General features: G+C 52.8%; 1 protein-coding gene across 2 annotated transcripts in view; it reads left to right on the top strand.

Moving 5' to 3' along the window:
• The window catches only part of TTF2 (transcription termination factor 2), a 48,853-nt gene that overhangs the window by 15,167 nt on the left and 9,849 nt on the right, over window positions 1-23,837 (top strand). For both annotated transcript variants that reach the window (XM_040334134.1, XM_040334135.1), the window contains exons 6-19: window positions 264-1,484; window positions 2,897-3,026; window positions 5,863-6,045; window positions 6,239-6,393; window positions 7,352-7,433; window positions 8,942-9,061; window positions 11,428-11,578; window positions 13,685-13,790; window positions 16,056-16,243; window positions 17,571-17,724; window positions 19,076-19,167; window positions 21,551-21,633; window positions 21,755-21,888; window positions 23,623-23,793. In XM_040334134.1, the coding sequence (XP_040190068.1) occupies window positions 264-1,484; window positions 2,897-3,026; window positions 5,863-6,045; window positions 6,239-6,393; window positions 7,352-7,433; window positions 8,942-9,061; window positions 11,428-11,578; window positions 13,685-13,790; window positions 16,056-16,243; window positions 17,571-17,724; window positions 19,076-19,167; window positions 21,551-21,633; window positions 21,755-21,888; window positions 23,623-23,793 (2,970 nt within the window). The remainder of the gene's footprint in view (window positions 1-263; window positions 1,485-2,896; window positions 3,027-5,862; window positions 6,046-6,238; window positions 6,394-7,351; window positions 7,434-8,941; window positions 9,062-11,427; window positions 11,579-13,684; window positions 13,791-16,055; window positions 16,244-17,570; window positions 17,725-19,075; window positions 19,168-21,550; window positions 21,634-21,754; window positions 21,889-23,622; window positions 23,794-23,837) is intronic.

Raw genomic sequence — 23,837 nt, 5'->3', positions numbered from 1 at the left:
ATAGAGAGTGTATACGGTATATATCTGATGCCGCGTACACGCGATCGGAATTTCCAGCAACAAATATTTGATGTGAGCTTTTGGTCGGATATTCCGACCGTGTGTAGTCTCCATCGGACATTAGCCGTCGGAATTTCCGACAACAAAGGTTTGAGCGATAATAAAACGTCCCTTCCCCTTCCATCTCACATCTTCTCCTTCTCTTTCTCTTTTCTCTCCCCTCCCTCTCCATCTCACCTCTCCCTCTCTCTCTTCTCATACAGGAAGTGAGGCAGAAGACGGTTCTCAGGCCTGAGCTCCTGTTGGAATATTCGGATAAACCTCAGAGGAATCCCTTTAGAGTCCTCAATGAGGGTCCCTTACATACAACATGGAAAGAGATCAGCGTGGACAAAAATCTCAAGAGGGAGGAAGTGAGACCCCCTGATCAGGACAGGAAGCCCAGCGATGATCCGAGGAGGAAGAATGAAGATGGGAGGTCAGATCAGGAGGAGAAGAAGCAGCATGGTGATCGGAAGGATCGGGACAAAAGTCATAGCGATAGGAAGTCTGAGAAGGAAAAGAACCGAGAGGGCAAGAGACAGGATAATGAGAATAAAGACTGTCCAGAGAGGAGGACCAGCGATGGTCAGGAGAAGGTCAACAGGGGTGGGGAAGAGAGACAGAGAGGTGAGAGCCAATCTGATCAGGAGAAGATCGGTGCCAATAGAAATTCTGATCAGAAGGTTAATGTCAATATTGATCAGAAGATTGGTACTGATAGGAAATCTGATCAGAAGAGTCACGTGGAGAGAAAGTCCGAGCAGAAGATTACTGATCAGAAGAGTCGTTCCGAGAGCAAGTCCGATCAGAAGAAGACTTCCGATAAGAAGCCAGATCCTGGGGGGCAGGTGAATAAATTCCAGGCTCTGCCCATGTGGCAGAACTCCAATCCTGAGGGAAATCCTGAGATTTTGGTAAACGGGAGCCTAGATGAGGAGCCGGCCTGCTTTCACACCTGGAGGGAGAAGAAGCTTCCATCTGGGCTGAAAATCAAGAAGCCGTCTTCTTCAGACATAAGAGGGGCCGACCTTCACGACAGACGAGAAGGGGCCCATCGGCCAGAGTCTGGAAATAAAGTACAAAATCCCACACCGGGTGAGGACATGAAGAAACCTGATTGCCGGAGGGAGCCCGGCCACCAGGAGACGGTGTCCAGTAAAGACCGTGGTTCTCAGCCGGGTGATGAAGAGGACCGGTCACCAGGCGATGGGAAGGCTGAGCCTTCCAGGTTGTCTTCCAATGACGGGAAGGGCGGTGAGGAGCAGAAGATCGGTCCGGAGAGTGATGACGATGATCTGGTCTTTGTGAGCTCTCAGGCGGGAAAGAATAAAGCTACAGTCCAGAGCAGAATCACTTCCTTCCCGGGTTTCCTCCCGCAGAGCGAAGCTCAGAACTCCACCGGCCTCCGATCGCTCTTCACAGCTCAGCTCCAGCAGAAGAAGGTGAGTGACGCCCTTGCTGGAGGCCCTTTTCTATAGGATGGGATCAACATTGACAAACATTGAGGGGAGATTTACTAAAACTGGAGAGTGCAGCTCTGCACGGGAGCCAATCGGCTTCTACCTTCAGCTTCTTCAATTACAGTGGAACCTCGGATTGCGAGTAACGCGTTTTAACGAGCGTTTCGCAATATGAGCGCTGTATTTTTAAAAATCGTAACTCTGTTTTGTGAGTGTCTCGCAAAACGAGCACGATTCAGGCCAAATCGGTGTGCAGTACCGTGTTTGGCCTAAGGTGGTGGGGGGCACCAGAGCCAAACGTTGCCGATCGGCGCCATTCGGAAATGCACAGAAAGGCCCAAGGACAGCACGGCTGACCTCTGCTAATCTCTGGAAGAAAGTCTTTCCGAGGTCAGTTGAGGTGTCCTCGACCGTTTCCAAGTCTCTCCGGCGCCCCCCACCTCTGGCCGCATGCGGTATTGCATCCCATTTGAAGTCAGTGTGGAACAAATTATTTTTGTTTCCATTGACTTCATTGGGAAAACTCTCTTTGATATGTGAGTGCTTTGGATTAAGAGCATTCTCCTGGAATGCATTATCCTCGTAATTCGAGGTTCCACTGTAACCACTTCAGCCCCGGAGGATTTGGCTGCCAAATGACAGGGCCACTTTTTGCGATTCGGCACTGCGTCGCTTTAACTGACAATTGCGCGGTCGTGCGACGTGGCTCCCAAACAAAATTGACGTCCTTTTTTTTTTTTTTCGTGACTGCGACATTATGGCGGACACTTCGGACAATTTTGACACATTTTTGGGACCCTTGTCATTTTCACAGCAAAAAATGCTATAAAAATGCACTGATTACTGTGAAAATGACAATTGCAGTTTGGGAGTTAACCACTAGGGGGCGCTGTAGGGGTTAAGTGTGACCTCATATGTGTTTCTAACTGTAGGGGGGCGGGGCTGTGTGATGTCACTGACCGTCTTTCCCTATATCAGGGAACACACGATCAGTGACATTGCCACAGAGAAGAACGGGGAAGGTTTTTTTACACACAGCTCTCCCCGTTCTTCAGCTCCGGTGACCGATCGCGGGACACCGACAGCGATCGGGGGCCGCGGTCACGGAGCTTCGGACTGGGTCGCATGCGCGGGGCCCACGGCTGGGCTCTTAAAGGCGATGTACCTGTACGTGCTTGTGCCCAGCCGTGACATTCTGCCGACGTATTTGTGCAGGAGGCGGTCCTTAAGTGGTTAATCGCTGAGTTTGTTTGAATATACGTTTTGAGGTCCCGGTGCCTCTCTAATAAATCTTTCTGGATATTCCGGTGATGAGAGTTTTTGGTTCTGATATACAATGCGCTGCATGTATCACCTTCTATACAGAGCTCCTCATTTCTCTTCCCGTATTTCAGGCTGTCTTGGCGTCTGTGAATCTGAAGGCGCTCCCGGACAAGGGGGAGAGGCTGAAGAAGCAGGTCCAGGAGCTGGAGGACGCTCTGGATTCTCTGTCACTGTCTGCTGCGACCACACAGGAACCACAAGGTGAGGAGGATCTTTATTGGGCCTGGGGGGCAGAGTTCCCCCTTAGGGTGCTCTATACACTCTTCTGTAATGGGAATTTACATCTTGCGTGCCAAGCTGGCCGGACAGTACATGGATTCAGCAGAATTCCCATCTATCTATGACTGGCCCTGTGTGAGAGGAATTGATGGAGTGATAATTCCTCCTGAACAGGATTGTTGGTATATTTTTGCTTGATCAGCACTTGGAGCCAGTGAGCTGTAGCACTGATCAGTGTATTCTGACAGTGGAGGACTAACAGAATACAATAGTGGGGGGGGGGGGGGATTCCTCCATCCACCTCCAATGTGTGGGTGGGGGATTTTTTTTTTTTTTTTTTTTGATCAGCCGGCACTTCTATGTCGCCTCTCTGGAGTGTAAAAGAGTGGAGGATCAGTAGTTCCGTTGGTGGGATCAGTAGTTCCGTTGGTGGGATCAGTAGTTCCGTTGGTGGGATCAGTAGGCCCGTTGGTGGGATGATCAGTAGGCCCGTTGGTGGGATGATCAGTAGGCCCATTGGTGGGAGGATCAGTAGGCCCGTTGGTGGGATGATCAGTAGGCCCATTGGTGGGAGGATCAGTAGGCCCATTGGTGGGAGGATCAGTAGGCTCGTTGGTGGGATGATCAGTAGTCCCGTTGGTGGGATGATCAGTAGGCTCGTTGGGGTGATCAGTAGGCTCGTTGGGGTGATCAGTAGGCTCGTTGGTGGGAGGATCAGTAGGCTCGTTGGTGGGGTGATCTGTAGGCCCGTTGGTGGGGTGATCTGTAGGCCCGTTGGTGGGGTGATCTGTAGGCCCGTTGGTGGGGTGATCTGTAGGCCCGTTGGTGGGGTGATCTGTAGGCCCGTTGGTGGGGTAATCTGTAGGCCCGTTGGTGGGGTGATCTGTAGGCCCGTTGGTGGGGTAATCTGTAGGCCCGTTGGTGGGGTGATCTGTAGGCCCGTTGGTGGGGTGATCTGTAGGCCCGTTGGTGGGGTGATCTGTAGTCCCGTTGGTGGGGTGATCTGTAGGCCCGTTGGTGGGGTGATCAGTAGTCCCGTTGGTGGGGTGATCAGTAGTCCCGTTGGTGGGGTGATCAGTAGTCCCGTTGGTGGGATGATCAGTAGTCCCGTTGGTGGGATGATCAGTAGGCCTGTTGGTGGGATGATCAGTAGTCCCGTTGGTGGGGTGATCAGTAGTCCCGTTGGTGGGGTGATCAATAGTCCCGTTGGTGGGGTGATCAGTAGTCCCGTTGGTGGGGTGATCAGTAGTCCCGTTGGTGGGGTGATCAGTAGTCCCGTTGGTGGGGTGATCAGTAGTCCCGTTGGTGGGGTGATCTGTAGTCCCGTTGGTGGGGTGATCTGTAGTCCCGTTGGTGGGGTGATCTGTAGTCCCGTTGGTGGGGTGATCTGTAGTCCCGTTGGTGGGGTGATCTGTAGTCCCGTTGGTGTGGTGATCAGTAGTCCCGTTGGTGGGGTGATCAGTAGTCCCGTTGGTGGGGTGATCAGTAGTCCCGTTGGTGGGGTGATCTGTAGTCCCGTTGGTGGGGTGATCTGTAGTCCCGTTGGTGGGGTGATCTGTAGTCCCGTTGGTGGGGTGATCTGTAGTCCCGTTGGTGGGGTGATCAGTAGTCCCGTTGGTGGGGTGATCAGTAGTCCCGTTGGTGGGGTGATCAGTAGTCCCGTTGGTGGGGTGATCAGTAGTCCCGTTGGTGGGGTGATCTGTAGTCCCGTTGGTGGGGTGATCTGTAGTCCCGTTGGTGGGGTGATCTGTAGTCCCGTTGGTGGGGTGATCTGTAGTCCCGTTGGTGGGGTGATCTGTAGTCCCGTTGGTGGGGTGATCAGTAGGCTCGTTGGTGGGATGATCAGTAGGCCTATTGGTGTGATTGGTAGGCCCCTTTGGGTGATCAGTAAGCTTATTGGTGTGATCGGAAGGGCTGTGGGCATACTGTGCATTATGTCTCTGCCAGCAACGCCTGTGTAATGGTGGAAGCAGCGACACAGGCATCTGACATTCCATGTAGACGGTGACCTCAGACCAGAAGGTGGGAATAGTCACATGACCACATAGTATGAGAGAACTCCTCTGTGGCCCCACAACCTTTAAAGAAAACGGGCAAAGATGCTGGACCGAGGCATGCCTAGAGGTCGGGTATACTCTGATAGGTCGAATATATACTGGTAGGTCGGGTATACTCCAGTAGGTTGGATATATACTGGTAGGTCGGGTATACTCCAGTAGGTCGGGTATATACTGGTAGGTCGAGTATATACTGGTAGGTCGGGTATACTCCAGTAGGTCGGATATATACTGGTAGGTCGGGTATACTCCAGTAGGTCGGATATATACTGGTAGGTCGGGTATACTCCAGTAGGTCGGGTATATACTGGTAGGTCGGGTATACTCCAGTAGGTCGGATATATACTGGTTGGTCAGGTATACCCCAGTAGGTCGGATGTATACTCCAGTAGGTCGAATATATACTGGTAGGTCGGGTATACTCCAGTAGGTTGGATATATACTGGTAGGTCGGGTATACTCCAGTAGGTTGGATATATACTGGTAGGTCGGGTATACTCCAGTAGGTCGGGTATATACTGGTAGGTCGGTTGTATACCCCAGTAGGTCGGGTATACTCCAGTAGGTCGGGTATACTCCAGTAGGTCGGGTATATACTGGTAGGTCAGGTATACCCCAGTAGGTCGGTTGTATACTCCAGTAGGTCGGATATATACTGGTAGGTCGGGTATACTCCAGTAGGTCGGGTATACTCCAGTAGGTCGGGTATATACTGGTAAAGCATTATTGGTCACTTTGCTCGCTCCTTGTTCTTTTTTCAGGCGTCATCCAAGAGACGAGACCCAAGATTCAGTCAGATCCTGGAAACCCATTTAGCAGACCGGGCCCTGTGGAGGTCACAGGGGGTGTGAAGCCGCTGTCTTTCCATGACCTGCCCCCGAGTTCCCTGGGTGTACACGCCCCGGGGCCACGCTCCAGTCAGAGCTACAAGAGTTTGTATGGAGGTGAGTGCCGGGGCCCATGTTACTGTATGGAGGTGAGTGCCGGGGGCCCATGTTACTGTATGGAGGGGAGTGGCGGGGCCCATATTACTGTATGGAGGTGATCTGATTGGATAATTGAGTATTAGAATGTTGCTATGAGAGATCACACATCGTTCATTCTTGGTGTATTTCCTCCTCTGTCCTCTCTCCTCAGACCCTCAGTGGCAGAGTCTGTACGGGGGCCGTATGACCGAAGAACGTCTCTTTGCTATTCGAAACGCCACAAGTGAGACCATCGACCATCTACACAAGAGTCTGGAGTCCTGTCCCGGTCCCGAGACCGCCTCCGAGGATCCACGGGGTCTGAAGGTATCAGATGGGAGTGCCGTGATCTGTGCCAACTACTGGTCCCCCCCATTGTACCCTGCCTACTGGTCCCCCCATTATACTCTGCCTACTGGTCCCCCCATTATACTCTGCCTACTGGTCCCCCCATTATACTCTGCCTACTGGTCCCCCCATTATACTCTGTCTACTGGTCCCCCCATTATACTGTGCCTACTGGTCCCCCCATTATACTGTGCCTACTGGTCCCCCCATTATACTGTGCCTACTGGTCCCCCCATTATACTGTGCCTACTGGTCCCCCCATTATACTGTGCCTACTGGTCCCCCCATTATACTGTGCCTACTGGTCCCCCCATTATACTGTGCCTACTGGTCCCCCCATTATACTGTGCCTACTGGTCCCCCCAGTATACTCTGCCTACTGATCCCCCCATTATACTCTGCCTACTGGTCCCCCCCCATTGTACTGTGCCTACTGGTCCCCCCCATTATACTCTGCCTACTGGTCCCCCCATTGTACTCTGCCTACTGGTCCCCCCATTATACTCTGCCTACTGGTCCCCCCATTATACTGTGCCTACTGGTCCCCCCATTATACTGTGCCTACTGGTCCCCCCATTATACTGTGCCTACTGGTCCCCCCATTATACTGTGCCTACTGGTCCCCCCATTATACTGTGCCTACTGGTCCCCCCATTATACTGTGCCTACTGGTCCCCCCATTATACTGTGCCTACTGGTCCCCCCATTATACTCTGCCTACTGGTCCCCCCATTATACTCTGCCTACTGTCCCCCCCCCCCTGCCTACTGGTCCCCCCATTATACTCTGCCTACTGGTCCCCCCATTATACTCTGCCTACTGGTCCCACCATTATACTCTGCCTACTGGTCCCACCATTATACTGTCCCTACTGGTCCCCCATTATAGTGTTTCTCAGTCCTCTGTAATGATTTACACCCTCCTCTGTGTCTCCCAGGTTCCTCTCCTCCCACACCAGAAAAATGCCCTCGCCTGGCTGCTATGGAGGGAGAACCAGAAACCGCAGGGGGGGATTCTGGGTAAGTATCGGGATCTCTCAGCTGCCTGTGATCTGTGCTATTGTTGTTTGTTGTTAAACCCTGCTCTGTCCTGGACATCAGACTTCTCCCCTGCAGCCAATTCCTGCTCTGCCTGGCATTGGACTGCCCCCGCGAGTGCCTGACATCAGACTTCTCCCCTGCAGCCAATTCCTTCTCTATGCCTGGCATTGGACTGCCCCCCACGAGTGCCTGACATCAGACTTCTCCCCTGCAGCCAATTCCTGCCCTGTGCCTGGCTTCAGACCTCTCCTCTGCAGCCAATTCCTGCTCTGTGCCTGGCATTGGACTCACCCCACCCCCCACAGCATGTGCCCCTGAAAGACTTCTCCCCTGCAGCCAATTCCTGCCCTGTGCCTGGCTTCAGACCTCTCCTCTGCAGCCAATTCCTGCTCTATGCCTGGCATTGGACTGCCACAGCCAGTTCCTGACATCAGACTTCTCCCCTGCAGCCAGTTCCTGCTTTGTGCCCCTGGAATTGGACCGCCCCCCGTGAGTGCCTGACATCAGACTTCTCCCCTGCAGCCAGTTCCTGCTTTGTGCCTGGAATTGGACTGCCCCCCACGAGTGCCTGACATCAGACTTCTCCCCTGCAGCCAATTCCTGCCCTGTGCCTGGCTTCAGACCTCTCCTCTGCAGCCAATTCCTGCTCTGTGCCTGGCATTGGACTCACCCCACCCCCCACAGCATGTGCCCCTGAAAGACTTCTCCCCTGCAGCCAATTCCTGCCCTGTGCCTGGCTTCAGACCTCTCCTCTGCAGCCAATTCCTGCTCTATGCCTGGCATTGGACTGCCACAGCCAGTTCCTGACATCAGACTTCTCCCCTGCAGCCAGTTCCTGCTTTGTGCCCCTGGAATTGGACCGCCCCCCGTGAGTGCCTGACATCAGACTTCTCCCCTGCAGCCAGTTCCTGCTTTGTGCCTGGAATTGGACTGCCCCCCACGAGTGCCTGACATCAGACTTCTCCCCTGCAGCCAGTTCCTGCTCTGTGCCAGGAATTGGACCCCCCCCCCCCCACCACAGCCTGTGCCCTTGATAGACTTCTCCCCTGCAGCCAGTTCCTGCTCTATGCCTGGCATTGGACTGTCACAGCTAGTTCCTGACGTCAGACCTCTCCCCTGCAGCCAGTTCCTGCTCTGTGCCTAGCATTGGACTGCCCCAGCCAGGGCCTGACATCAGACTTCTCCCCTGCAGCCAGTTTCTGGCTCATGTTCTTGCAAGTATTCACACATAAAAAGAGATGACAGCTCTCCCCATGTTATCCCTGAGACCCGGATCTCATATTGCGTAAGGAAGTGTTACTTTTAGTCCCAGGGACCCAGCTAATAATGGGGGAGGGGCCCTACATGGGGCCCGCAATGCTCTAGTTGTACATGCCTACATTTATATCTGGTGATGTTTCCTGAGTAGACGTGTAGAAGGCTCAGCGTTTGCTGTGAGCGGTCCTGGTGTGGACAGTGCAGTCACCGGTATGGTTGTGTGTTGGCAGCGGATGACATGGGTCTGGGGAAGACGCTGACGATGATCGCCCTCATCCTCGCCCAGAAGAGGAAGCAGAAGTCGGAGAAGAGCGAGGAGAAGAAACTGGAGACCTGGATTTCCAAAACAGGTAGAGATGGAGGAGGGGGTGGGGCGGTGTGACGCGCTGTTGGGGGGGGGGGGGGGGGGATTGGTGTATTTATATTGACTCTTTCTGCAGAACGTGCAGTACAAACTGCATGCCAAAAGATTTCTGAGCTCACAGAGACTCTGAAATCTGTCTCCAGGATTTACATGCAGCACATGGTCTGGATCTCAGAGCTCCTGGGTTACATGCAGCACATGGCCTGGATCTCACATGGGGGAGTCACTGGAGACATGAGGGGTCGCTGGAGACATGAGGGGGTCACTGGAGTACACAGGAGCACTGGGATCACTGGAGACATGGGGGGGGGGGAGGCACTGGAGTACACAGGAGCACTGGGATCACTGGAGACATGGGGGGGGGGGCACTTGAGACATGGGGGGATCACTGGAGACATGGGGGGGATCACTGGAGTACACAGGAGCACTGGGATCACTTGAGACATGGGGGGGGGCCACTGGAGACATGGGGGATCACTGGAGTACACAGGAGCACTGGGATCACTGGAGACATGGGGGGGGGCACTTGAGACATGGGGGGATCACTGGAGACATGGGGGGGATCACTGGAGTACACAGGAGCACTGGGATCACTGGAGACATGGGGGCGGACACTTGAGACATGGGGGGGGGGCCACTGGAGACATGGGGGATCACTGGAGTACACAGGAGCACTGGGATCACTGGAGACATGGGGGGGGGGGCACTGGAGACATGAGGGGTCACTGGAGACATGGGGGATCGCTGGAGTACACAGGAGCAATGGGATCACTGGAGACATGGGGGGGGGGTAACTGGAGACATGGGGGATCACTGGAGTACACAGGAGCACTGGGATCACTGGAGACATGGGGGGGGGGGGCACTGGAGACATGAGGGGTCACTGGAGACATGGGGGATCGCTGGAGTACACAGGAGCAATGGGATCACTGGAGACATGGGGGGGGGGGTCACTGGAGACATGGGGGGGGGGGGGTAACTGGAGACATGGGGGATCACTGGAGTACACAGGAGCACTGGGATCACTGGAGACATGGGGGCGGACACTTGAGACATGGGGGGGGGCCACTGGAGACATGGGGGATCACTGGAGTACACAGGAGCACTGGGATCACTGGAGACATGGGGGGGGGGGGGCACTGGAGACATGAGGGGTCACTGGAGACATGGGGGATCGCTGGAGTACACAGGAGCAATGGGATCACTGGAGACATGGGGGGGGGGGCACTGGAGACATGGGGGATCACTGGAGTACACAGGAGCACTGGGATCACTGGAGACATGGGGGGGGGGGGCACTGGAGACATGAGGGGTCACTGGAGACATGGGGGATCGCTGGAGTACACAGGAGCAATGGGATCACTGGAGACATGGGGGGGGGGGGTCACTGGAGACATGGGGGGGGGGGTAACTGGAGACATGGGGGATCACTGGAGTACACAGGAGCACTGGGATCACTGGAGACATGGGGGGGGGCACTGGAGACATGAGGGGTCACTGGAGACATGGGGGATCGCTGGAGTACACAGGAGCACTGGGATCACTGGAGACATGGGGGGGGGGGGTCACTGGAGACATGGGGGGGGGGGGGAACTGGAGACATGGGGGATCACTGGAGTACACAGGAGCACTGGAGACATGGGGGGGGGGGACTGGAGACATGAGGGGTCACTGGAGACATGGGGGATCGCTGGAGTACACAGGAGCACTGGGATCACTGGAGACATGGGGGGGGGGGTCACTGGAGACAGGGGGGGGTCACTGGAGACGGGGGGGGTCACTGGAGTACACAGGAGCACTGGGGTCACTGGAGACATGGGGGATCACTGGAGTACACAGGAGCACTGGGGTCACTGGAGACATGAGGGGTCACTGGAGACATGGGGGATCACTGGAGTACACAGGAGCACTGGGGTCACTGGAGACATGAGGGGTCACTGGAGACATGGGGGATCACTGGAGTACACAGGAGCACTGGGATCACTGGAGACAGGGGGGGAGAGTCGCTGGAGACATGGGGGAGTCGCTGGAGTACACAGGAGCACAGGGATCACTAAGGACATTGCAGCACGGGGGGCTTGGCATAGGTGTAGTGGGATGTTGCTCGAACGCGAGTCGCATGTGGCTGGTGCCAGTCAGGAAAACAGTTTTTTGATTGGATGAGGTGCCAGAGAGGGGGGAGGGGGGGTACAGCACTGGAATGTAAGGGGGGTGAGTATGACAAGTGATATGTATCCTCACTTTACAGAGCTTCGTGTCACCCGGTTTATGCCACTCAGACAGGCCCTCCTTAAAAAATAAAATAAGAATTCTGCAGACAGCGTGTTGGTAAAATGTCTTCTTTCTCCTCAGACACCGCCCTGACCGTCTCCCGCGGGACTCTGATCATCTGTCCGGCCTCCCTCATCCACCATTGGAAGAAGGAAGTGGAGAGGAGAGTATCGGATGGTAAATTACGGGTTTACTTGTACCATGGCCCCAACCGGGAAAGTGACACCAGACTGTGAGTACCGCTGGAGAAATTCGAAAAAAAGTCTATTAAAAAAAAAAAAAGAACTCCACTGGTATTTCTATATCGGAGCTGTGCCATGGCTTCTCCTCTGCGCCCCACAGTGCAGTGCAGGCGCCTCTGTGTAGGGTGGCGATATTCTCTCAGTATATTGTAAGACATCAGAACACACCTCACATAGAACACCTCACTATATCTTCAGTGCCTCCGCTTTATTCTGATGAAGACTTGACTATTTATATCTGAGATTTCTCCTGAACCCCCGTAATTTTATTTAACCCCTTTCTGCCGACCCTTTAACTGCTTGCCAACCAGCCGCCGCAGTTATACAGCGGCAGGTCGGCTCTGCTGGGCGAGATCACGTAGCTATACGTCACCTCGCCGAGCAGCCAATAGGGGCGCGCACGCCCTCGCCCCTGACGCCGATGCGCGTGCCCGGCGGTCGCGATTACCGCCGGGCACCCGCGATTGCTCGTAAACACACAGCTCCCGGTCCTGTCAGGGGAGAAATGCCTGATCTTCTGTTCATACAATGTATGAACAGCAATCCGTCATTTCCCCCAGTCAGTCCCACCCCCCCCCCCTACAGTTAGAACACACCCAGGGAACATACTTAACCCCTTCCCCACCCCCTAGTGTTAACCCCTTCCCCGCCAGTGTCATTTTTATAGTAATCAATGCATTTTTATAGCACTGATTGCTATAAAAATGCAAATGGTCCCAAAAGTGTCCGCCATAATATCGCAGTACCGATATAAATCGCTGATCGCCGCCATTACTAGTAAAAAAAAAAAAATAATAAGAAAAATGCCCATAAAACTATCCCCTATGTTGTAAACTCTATAACTTTTGCGCAAACCAATCAATAAACGCTTATTGCGATATTTTTCGAAAAAAAAAAAAAAAGTAGAAGAATACGTATCGGCCTAAACTGAGGAAAAAAAAATAGTTTTTTTATGTTTTTGGGGGATATTTATTATAGCAAAAAGTAAAAAATATAATTTTTTTTCTAAATTGTCGCTCTATTTTTGTTTATAGCGCAAAAACTAAAAATACCTCTGTGGCGGCGCAGAATAACGCCTACGTCTGTGGCGGCGCAGAATAACACCTACCTCTGTGGCGGCTCAGAATAACGCGTACCTCTGTGGTGGCGCAGAATAACGCGGCTCAGAGTAACACCTACCTCTGTGGCTGGTCAGAGTAACGTCTACCTCTGTGGCTGGTCAGAGTAACGCCTACCTCTGTGGCTGGTCAGAGTAACGCCTACCTCTGTGGCTGGTCAGAGTAACGCCTACCTCTGTGGCTGGTCAGAGTAACGTCTACCTCTGTGGCTGGTCAGAGTAACGCCTACCTCTGTGGCTGGTCAGAGTAACGTCTACCTCTGTGGCTGGTCAGAGTAACACCTACCTCTGTGGCTGGTCAGAGTAACGTCTACCTCTGTGGCTGGTCAGAGTAACGTCTACCTCTGTGGCTGGTCAGAGTAACGTCTACCTCTGTGGCTGGTCAGAGTAACTGATCACCACCATTAGTAAAATAAATAAATACAAAATTATATAACAGTTTTTTTTTTTTTTTTACCAGACATGTAGCAGAATACACTTTGGCCAAAATTTATGATGAAATTTGATTTCTTTCTTTATTGCATACGTGTTCTAGCAGAAAATAAGAAATATAGTTTTTGAAAAAAAAATTCCATTTGTTTAGCAAAAAATAACACCCCAGTGGTGATCAAACACCACTAAAAGAAATCTCTATTTGTGTGGGGAAAAAATAATATACATTTTAATTTGGGTACAGAGGCGGCCGCACGCTAATCGGAAATCACCGGGTTCAGCGGCCTCTCTTGCTTCTTCCCACACAATAAATTATCTTTTCAATGTCCGTATGTTCCTATCTATCGGCTCTCAGGGTTGGAGGAGAACAAGACCGTGACCACCAGGCCTTGTAGCCTTACTGAAGCCGTGTTCACAATTCACCCAAAAGGGTGTGAGAGACGGGAAACCGCAGCCAGGCAGTGGGTGGCCCAGTGGTTGACAATCACTGATTTTAACCCTTCACATACTTGTACTGTGTATAACCAATGGACGTGTTTGTTGTCAGGTTGGCTCAGTATGACATTGTTGTCACCACCTACTCTCTGGTGTCCAAAGAGATTCCTGCCAAGAAGGAGGAGGGGGAAAGTCCGGCCCAGGATCAGGATCTGGAGGTGAGTTCTGCTGCATGTGACCTGATGGAGAAGGAGTACAAGGATGTCCTCAATCAAGGACTATTGATGATGGAGGAGGACCATGAAATAGAGGGCCATGGAGTAGAGAGCGATGGTAAACTTGCCGTACAGTGCTGAAAAAGCAGCAATCCCATAGCAGAGAGCTTGATGGGTTTTCACACTATACTATCGGTTTCCATGGTCTTTAATTTCATGGTCCTCCTTCCCATGGTCTTCCATTCCTTGGTCTTCCGTTCCTTGGTCTTCCGTTCCTTGGTCTTCCGTTTTCTGGTCTTCCGTTCCCTGGTCTTCCGTTTTCTGGTCTTCCGTTTTCTGGTCTTCCGTTTTCTGGTCTTCCGTTTTCTGGTCTTCCGTTTTCTGGTCTTCCGTTTTCTGGTCTTCCGTTTTCTGGTCTTCCGTTTTCTGGTCTTCCGTTTTCTGGTCTTCCGTTTTCTGGTCTTCCGTTTTCTGGTCTTCCGTTTTCTGGTCTTCCGTTTTCTGGTCTTCCGTTCCCTGGTCTTCTTTCCCGTAGCCTTCCGTCCCACGGTCCTCCTTCCCGTAGCCTTCCGTCCCACGGTCCTCCTTCCCGTAGCCTTCCGTCCCACGGTCCTCCTTCCCGTAGCCTTCCCTCCCACGGTCCTCCTACCCGTAGCCTTCCCTCCCACGGTCCTCCTTCCCGTAGCCTTCCCTCCCACGGTCCTCCTTCCCGTAGCCTTCCGTCCCACGGTCCTCCTTCCCGTAGCCTTCCGTCCCACGGTCCTCCTTCCCGTAGCCTTCCGTCCCACGGTCCTCCTTCCCGTAGCCTTCCATCCCACGGTCCTCCTTCCCGTAGCCTTCCGTCCCACGGTCCTCCTTCCCGTAGCCTTCCGTTCCACGGTCCTCCTTCCCGTAGCCTTCCGTTCCATGGTCCTCCTTCCCGTAGTCTTCCGTTCCACGGTCCTCCTTCCTGTAGCCTTCCGTTCCACGGTCCTCCTTCCCGTAGCCTTCCGTTCCACGGTCCTCCTTCCCGTAGCCTTCCGTTCCATGGTCCTCCTTCCCGTAGTCTTCCGTTCCACGGTCCTCCTTCCCGTAGCCTTCCGTTCCACGGTCCTCCTTCCCGTAGTCCTCCATCCCAAGCTCCTTGTTTTTTTTTTTAAAGGTACATTTTTATTTTGAAATTTTTGTACATACAAAACAGACAATACAACAAACACACATCCTAGGCGAACATCGCCCGGTACATCATTTTACAAAACTTTGGTAGCTGGTACACATTGAGCATTTTCATAAAAACGCACAGAGAAAGGTGGGAGAAAAACAACAGAATCGTTAATTTACTCACTTAGATCTATTCAACGGGCAGAGGTATCAGTCAAAGTCCAAGGAGCAGGAGGTATGGTGCTCTCGGAATCAACCCAAGAGCCCCAGACCTTCAAGAATTTTTTTGGACACCCTCTGGCCTCATATGTCATCTTATACAGCGGTATAGCACGATTGATGGTGGTGAGCCAAAAGGTAATGGTAGGTAAGGATGGAGACTTCCAGTGGAAGGTTATAGACTTCTTAGCATAGAACAGTACTATCCGCAGGAAGGTTTGCATATTCTTAGATAAAGTCTCGTCATCAATGTGGCCCAGTAAACACCTCAGAGGATTACATATATTGGGTATCTCAGTCAGCGAGCTAATGAAGGCCGTGACCTCCGACCAGAACTTCCTAATCGGAGCACACTCCCACATCATATGAAAGAACGTGCCATCGGCCGCGCCGCATCGGGAGCATAGCGCTGAGGGGATTCTGCTGAGTTTAAACAGTAAGCATGGTGTGAAGTAGGATCTATATAACAGTTTGGTCTGTATTACCTTGTCACGGGACGAAATGACAGCCAAGCTCCTTGTTGATAACATATTTGCACACCCCCCCCCCAGATGGACAGATTACAGTGGAGTAGAATTCTTAGTCCTGGATATGGTGATAAGTGTCCTTGGCGGTGGCATTGTAAATGCAATGTATGGATATTTTATTCGATGATTTTCCTGTACGTCTCTCTGGCAGCCGCTGTGGTAGTTCTGTGTTTGCAGAATGCTCAGCATTTCCCATTCCTGTCATTGGCTCACTGCCTGGTGAGAATCCACAATAAGTATAGAGCTAAACTGGAGGGGATTGTTGGGAGTAGTAGTCATGCAGACTGGAGTACAATCTGCTCATGTTCTCCCCTCTATGTGATGCACAATCTCCCTTCCCAGAATCCATCTCTCTTTTTCTTTTTTTTCCCCCTCTTCTCAGGACAAGACGGCCTCATCTCCTCTCCTCCGCATTGCCTGGGCGCGGATCATCCTGGACGAGGCTCACAACATTAAAAACCCCAAAGTCCAAACCTCCATCGCTGTGTGCAAGCTGAGAGCCGGGGCCCGCTGGGCGGTGACCGGGACCCCCATACAGAATAATCTGCTGGACCTCTACTCATTGCTACGGTGAGGGGTGTGGCCTGTTCTGTACTACTGTATGATATTGGGTGTGGCTTCTTCTGTGCTGCTGTATGATATTGGGTGTGGCCTGTTCTTTATACAACATTGGGTGTGGCCTGTTCTGTACTAACGTGTGATGGTGGGAGTGGCCCGTTGTGTTTATACTGGGGAGGGGTGTGGCCTGTTCTGTACTACTATATGACATTGGGTGTGGCCTGTTCTGTACTACTATATGACATTAGGTGTGGCCTGTTCTGTACTACTATCTGACATTGGGTGTGGCCTGTTCTGTTCTACTATGACATTGGGTGTGGCCTGTTCTGCACTACTATATGACATTGGGTGTGGCCTGTTCTGCACTACTATCTGACATTGGGTGTGGCCTGTTCTGTACTACTATCTGACATTGGGTGTGGCATGTGCTGTACTACTGTGTGATGGTGGGAGTGGCCTGTTGTGTTTATACTGGGGAAGGGTGTGGCCTGATGTGTGCCCTGTAATATTAGGGAGGGATGTGGGCTGTTCTATAAAGATGCATAATACTGGGGAGGGGTTAGTGCGGTGTGCAAGCTGAGAGCCGGGGGCCCGCCTGGGCGGTAACTGGGACCCCCATACAGAATAATCTGCTGGACCTCTACTCATTGCTACGGTGAGGGGTGTGTCTTCTTCTGTACTGCTGTATGATAGTGGGTGTGGCCTTGTTTGTTCTGTGATACCTGGGAGAGGTGTGGCCTGCTGGGTAAAGCTGTGTACTCTGTAATATTTGGGAGGGGTGTGACTCGTTCTGTAAAGCTGCATAATACTGGGGAGGGGTGTGGCCTGCTGTGTTTATACTGGGGAGGGGTGTGGCCTGCTGTGTTTATACTGGGGAGGGGTGTGGCCTGCTGTGTTTATACTGGGGAGGGGTGTGGCCTGCTGTGTTTATACTGGGGAGGGGTGTGACATGCTGTGTGTACTTTAATACTAGTGAGGGGAGTGGCCTGTTCTGTAAAGCTTCATGATACTGAGAAGGGGTGTGGCCTGCTTTTTATACTTGGGAGGGGTGTGGTCTGCTGTGTTTATACTGCGGAGGGGTGTGAAATGCTGGGTGCGCTTTGATACTGGGGAGGGGTGTGGCCTGTTCTGTAAAGCTGCATGATACAGGAGAGATCTATGGCCTGCTGTGTTTTATACAGATGAGGGGTGTGGCCTGCTGTGTTTTATACAGATGAGGGGTGTGGCCTGCTGTGTTTATACAGAGGAGGGGTGTGGCCTGCTGTGTTTATACTGGCGAGGGGTGTGGCCTTCTATGTAATTTTATGCATTGTGAACCTTGCATTATTATTGGTTCCAGGTTCCTGCGCTGCGCGCCGTTCGATGAATACAAGCTGTGGAAGAATCAGGTGGATAATGGCAGCAGGAAGGGAGGAGAGAGACTGAATATCCTCACCAAGAGTCTTCTTCTCCGGAGGACCAAAGACCAGCTGGACCACACCGGGAAACCCCTGGTAAATGGAGGGGGTGGGGCCTAGCCAGATCTATTTCCATTGGTCTTCTCGGTTCATTCATTCTGCCGGGGTGCTACACAGAGGGAGGGGGGGGGCGGGAGCACAGGGGTGTACACACACATAGTGTATACCGTATACAGGAGCACAGGGGTGTACACACACAGTATATACCGTATACAGGAGCACAGGGTGTACACACACAGTATATACCGTATACAGGAGCACAGGGGTGTACACAGCATATACCGTATACAGGAGCACAGGGGTGTATACACACAGTATATATTGGTATACAGGAGCAGAAGGGTGTACACACACAGTATATACCGTATACAGGAGCACAGGGGTGTACACACACAGTATATACCGTATACAGGAGCACAGGGGTGTACACACACACAGTATATACCGTATACAGGAGCACAGGGGTGTACACACACATATAGCGTATACAGGAGCACAGAGGTGTACACACACAGTATATACCGTATACAGGAGCACAGGGGTGTACACACACAGTATATACCGTATACAGGAGCACAGGGGTGTACACACACAGTATATACAGGAGCACAGGGGTGTACACACACACAGTATATACCATATACAGGAGCACAGGGGTGTACACACACAGTATATACCGTATACAGGAGCACAGGGGTGTACACACACAGTATATACCGTATACAGGAGCACAGGGGTGTACACACACAGTATATACCGTATACAGGAGCACAGGGGTGTACACACACAGTATATACCGTATACAGGAGCACAGGGGTGTACACACACAGTATATACCATATACAGGAGCACAGGGGTGTACACACAGTATATACAGGAGCACAGGGGTGTACACACACATTATATACAGGAGCACAGGGGTGTACACACAAAGTATATACTGTATACAGGAGCACAAGGGTGTACACACACACAGTATATACCATATACAGGAGCACAAGGGTGTACACACACACACAGTATATACAGGAGCACAGGGGTGTACACACACAGTATATACAGGAGCACAGGGGTGTACACACACAGTATATACAGGAGCACAGGGGTGTACACACACAGTATATACAGGAGCACAGGGGTGTACACACAAAGTATATACTGTATACAGGAGCACAAGGGTGTACACACACACACACACACAGTATACAGGAGCACAGGGGTGTACACACACACAGTATATACCGTATACAGGAGCACAGGGGTGTACACACACAGTATATACCGTATACAGGAGCACAGGGGTGTACACACACAGTATATACCGTATACAGGAGCACAGGGGTGTACACACATACATGGTATAACATTGCGGCTTCCATACTGACAGGTGGATCTCCCCCAGAGGACCTGCCAGGTACATCAACTGAAGCTGTCGGATGAGGAACAGGCCGTGTATGATGTCATCTTTGCCAGATCCAGGTGCGGGAATGGAGTCTGCTCTCTGTATGGTCAGAATTACTGTGGGAGGGGCTGAGGAGTTTCGGGAAATTGTTCTCTATATAGAGACCAGAATGAACAGCTCCCACTGGCTGTATAATGATGCGGAGGGCGGAGCCAGTGCCAGGGTTTGAATTCTCGGAGTGATTGACAGATAGCGGGGGTTGGGGGGTCACAGAAGCTGGTGATTGACTGACCGATTGGAGCTTATTCATTGAGGGTGGGGGGTCAGGAGATAATGATTAGCATGTTGTAGGCACTAGTGATTTGGCAGACGGGTGTGGTGGGTAAAGAATAGGAAGACTACGGGAAGGAGGACCATGGAAAGGAAGACTACGGGAAGGAGGGCCATGGAACGGAAGGCTACGGGAAGGAGGACCGTGGAACGGAAGGAGGACCGTGGGACGGAAGGCTACGGGAAGGAGGACCGTGGACCGGAAGACTACGGGAAGGAGGGCCGTGGAACGGAAGACTACGGGAAGGAGGACCCTGGAACGGAAGACTACGGGAAGGAGGACCATGGGACGGAAGACTACGGGAAGGAGGACCATGGGACGGAAGACTACGGGAAGGAGGACCATGGGACGGAAGACTACGGGAAGGAGGGCCGTGGGACGGAAGACTACGGGAAGGAGGGCCGTGGGACGGAAGGCTACGGGAAGGAGGGCCGTGGGACGGAAGGCTACGGGAAGGAGGGCCGTGGAACGGAAGGCTACGGGAAGGAGGGCCGTGGGACGGAAGGCTACTGGAAGGAGGACCGTGGAACGGAAGGCTACGGGAAGGAGGACCATGGGACGGAAGACTACGGGAAGGAGGACCATGGAACGGAAGGCTACGGGAAGGAGGACCATGGGACGGAAGACTACGGGAAGGAGGACCATGGAACGGAAGGCTACGGGAAGGAGGGTCATGGAACGGAAGGCTACGGGAAGGAGGACCATGGAACGGAAGACTACGGGAAGGAGGGTCATGGAACGGAAGGCTACGGGAAGGAGGACCATGGGACGGAAGACTACGGGAAGGATGGCCATGAAACGGAAGGCTACGGGAAGCAGGGCCGTGGAACGGAAGACTACGGGAAGCAGGGCCGTGGAACGGAAGACTACGGGAAGGAGGGCCGTGGGACGGAAGACTACGGGAAGGAGGGCCGTGGGACGGAAGGCTACGGGAAGGAGGGCCATGGAACGGAAGACTAAGGGAAGGAGGACCATGGAACGTAAGGCTACGGGAAGGAGGACCATGGAACGGAAGACTAAGGGAAGGAGGACCATGGAACGTAAGGCTACGGGAAGGAGGACCATGGAACGGAAGACTACGGGAAGGAGGGCCATGGAACGGAAGACTAAGGGAAGGAGGACCGTGGGACGGAAGGCTACGGAAAGGAGGACCGTGGGACGGAAGGCTACGGGAAGGAGGGCCGTGGGACGGAAGGCTATGGGAAGGAGGGCCATGGAACGGAAGGCTACGGGAAGGAGGGCCATGGAAAGGAAGACTGCGGGAAGGAGGGCCATGGAAAGGAAGGCTATGGGAAGGAGGACCATGGAACGGAAGACTGCGGGAAGGAGGACCATGGAAAGGAAGGCTATGGGAAGGAGGACCATGGAAAGGAAGAGACTACGGCAAGGAGGGCCATGGAACGGAAGACTACGGGAAGGAGGACCATGGAACGGAAGACTACGGGAAGGAGGACCGTGGAACGGAAGACTACGGGAAGGAGGACCATGGAACGGAAGACTACGGGAAGGAGGACCATGGAACGGAAGACTACGGGAAGGAGGACCGTGGAACGGAAGGCTACGGGAAGGAGGGCCATGGAACGGAAGACTACGGGAAGGAGGACCGTGGAACGGAAGGCTACGGGAAGGAGGACCATGGAACGGAAGACTACGGGAAGGAGGACCATGGAACGGAAGACTACGGGAAGGAGGACCATGGAACGGAAGACTACGGGAAGGAGGACCATGGAACGGAAGACTACGGGAAGGAGGACCGTGGAACGGAAGGCTACGGGAAGGAGGGCCATGGAACGGAAGACTACGGGAAGGAGGACCGTGGAACGGAAGGCTACGGGAAGGAGGACCGTGGAACGGAAGGCTACGGGAAGGAGGACCATGGAACGGAAGACTACGGGAAGGAGGACCGTGGAACGGAAGGCTACGGGAAGGAGGGCCATGGAACGGAAGACTACGGGAAGGAGGACCATGGAATGGATAGTGGTGTGGTGGGTACAGGAAGTGATGATTGGAAGATGGTGTGGTGGGTAAAGTAATAAGAACAGTTCAGAAGTGTCCGGGGGGGGCGGGGGATTACTATCAGTCACATGGTCTCCTTCGGTTCTAACATCTCCTTCTACCTCCCCCTACAGATCTACTCTGCAGAATTACTTGAAGAGACATGAAGGGGGGGCACAGACCACACCAAAGGGGGCAGAAAATCCCTTTGAGAAAGGTAAGTCTGGAATCTCCCCACCCCCCGGTTCTCTGTGCCTATGTTAGGTGTCTCTAGATGTGTTTGGGTGGATTTACTATCCTGTCGTCTCTCTCACCGCCTCTCCTTTCCCTCCTCACAGTTGCTCGGGAGTTTGGCTCCACCCAGAATGCCTTGTCCTCAGCTCCGCCCGCTCAGGGGACCAGTACGGTGCACATTCTGTCCCTCCTTCTCCGCCTACGTCAGTGCTGCTGCCACCCGTCCCTGCTGAAGACGGTAAGTGTCCCCTGTATGCCGTGCCGGGACAAGGACATCTAGTGCCCAGGACCCCTCCCCCCCCCCCCCCCCCCCCCCAAAATTATGTGTCAGAAAAAATACCCCCCAAAACTGGTCACTAATCTTAACACTTACCCTTGCAATCCAAAATTCTCCCAAAACAGAAATGTTCCCCTCTCCTAGCACAAATCCCCCCCTAATCATCCCTACTAGCGCAAATACCCCCCCCCCCCCCCAAATCCTCCTTTGTAACATAAATATCAATCTCCAATCCCCCCCCCCCCCCTCCCCAAATCCTGCTTTGTAACATAAATATCAATCTCCAAGCTCCCCCCCCCCAAATCCTCCTTTGTAACATACATATCAATCTCCAATCCCCCCCCCCAAATCCCTCTTTGTAAAATAAATATCAATCTCCAAGCTCTTACCCCCCCCCCCCCCAAATCCTCCTTTTGTAACATAAATATCAATCTCAAAGCCCCCCCCCTCCCCAAATCCTCCTTTTGTAACATAAATATATAAATCTCCAATCCCCCCCCCCCCCCAAATCCTGCTTTGTAACATAAATATCAATCTCAAAGCTCCCCCCCCCCCCCCCCAAAATCCTGCTTTGTAACATAAATATATAAATCTCCAATCCCCCCCGCCCCCCAAATCCTGCTTTGTAACATAAATATCAATCTCAAAGCTCCCCCCCCCCCCCCCCCCCCAAAATCCTGCTTTGTAACATAAATATCAATCTCAAAGCTCCCCCCCCCCCCCCCCCCCCAAAATCCTGCTTTGTAACATAAATATCAATCTCAAAGCTCCCCCCCCCCCCCCCCCCAAAATCCTGCTTTGTAACATAAATATCAATCTCAAAGCTCCCCCCCCCCCCCCCCCCCAAAATCCTGCTTTGTAACATAAATATCAATCTCAAAGCTCCCCCCCCCCCCCCCCAAATCCTGCTTTGTAACATAAATATATAAATCTCCAATCCCCCCCCCCCCCCAAATCCCTCTTTGTAAAATAAATATCAATCTCCAATCCCCCCCGCCCCCCAAATCCTCTTTTGTAACATAAATATCAATCTCCAAGCACTAGTTCACAACCCCCCATAAGCAATAAGCAGCGGCTCCCACGTAGGAGTGACGTCATTGTGGCTCCTGCCAGTCAGGGCTGTTCTGTGGGGCAGGGCTGATTCTGAATACAGGAATACCTCGGATTGCGAGTAACGCGGTTTTGAGCGTTTCGCAATACAAGCTGTTACTTTAAAAAAAAAAAAAAAACCTGACTCGGTTTGCGAGTGTCGTCTCGCAAAACAAGGAGGATTCAAGCCTCTGCGGTGTGCAGTACTGCATTTGACCAGAGGTGTGGGGGGCGCCGGTGGCATTCGGAGCCGTTCAGATGCACTCGGAAATACTCCGCTCTCGAGTCTCTCCGAGGGTTTCCAAGTGCATCCGAGCGGTCTCCGCGTATTTCCGAGTCTCTTCGGCGCCCCACCTCTGGCCAAATGCAGTACTGCATACAATATAAGTCAATGTGGAACGAATTTTCAGGGTTCCCATTGATTCCTATGGGGAAACTCGCTTTGATATGCGAGCGCTTTGGATTACAAGCATTCTCCTGGAACGGATTATGTATTCCCTGTAATGAGAAATGTTCTGAGTGATTCCTGTCCATCCATTTCTCCGGCGTCTCTCACCTCCCATCCATTTCTTGTATCTCCTCTCTGTGCCCGGATCTCTCCTGCAGACTTTGGACCAGACGGAGATGAAGAGCGAAGGGCTGAGCCTGACCCTGGAGGAGCAACTCAACGCCCTGACCCTGTGTGACCTCCAGACCCCGGACCCCAAATCCACCGTCTCCCTCAACGGAACCAACTTCAGCGCCAAGCTGTTCGAGAGCGACTGCAACAGCACAAAGGTGACCGGGGATGAGCTGTGTGAGAGACCCCCTGCCAGACATAA

The sequence above is a fragment of the Rana temporaria genome, assembly GCF_905171775.1.
Source record: "Rana temporaria chromosome 2 unlocalized genomic scaffold, aRanTem1.1 chr2j, whole genome shotgun sequence".
NCBI lineage: Eukaryota > Metazoa > Chordata > Amphibia > Anura > Ranidae > Rana > Rana temporaria.
Note: the sequence above shows the minus strand (reverse complement) of the source record. Positions and strands in the feature narration are given on the sequence as shown.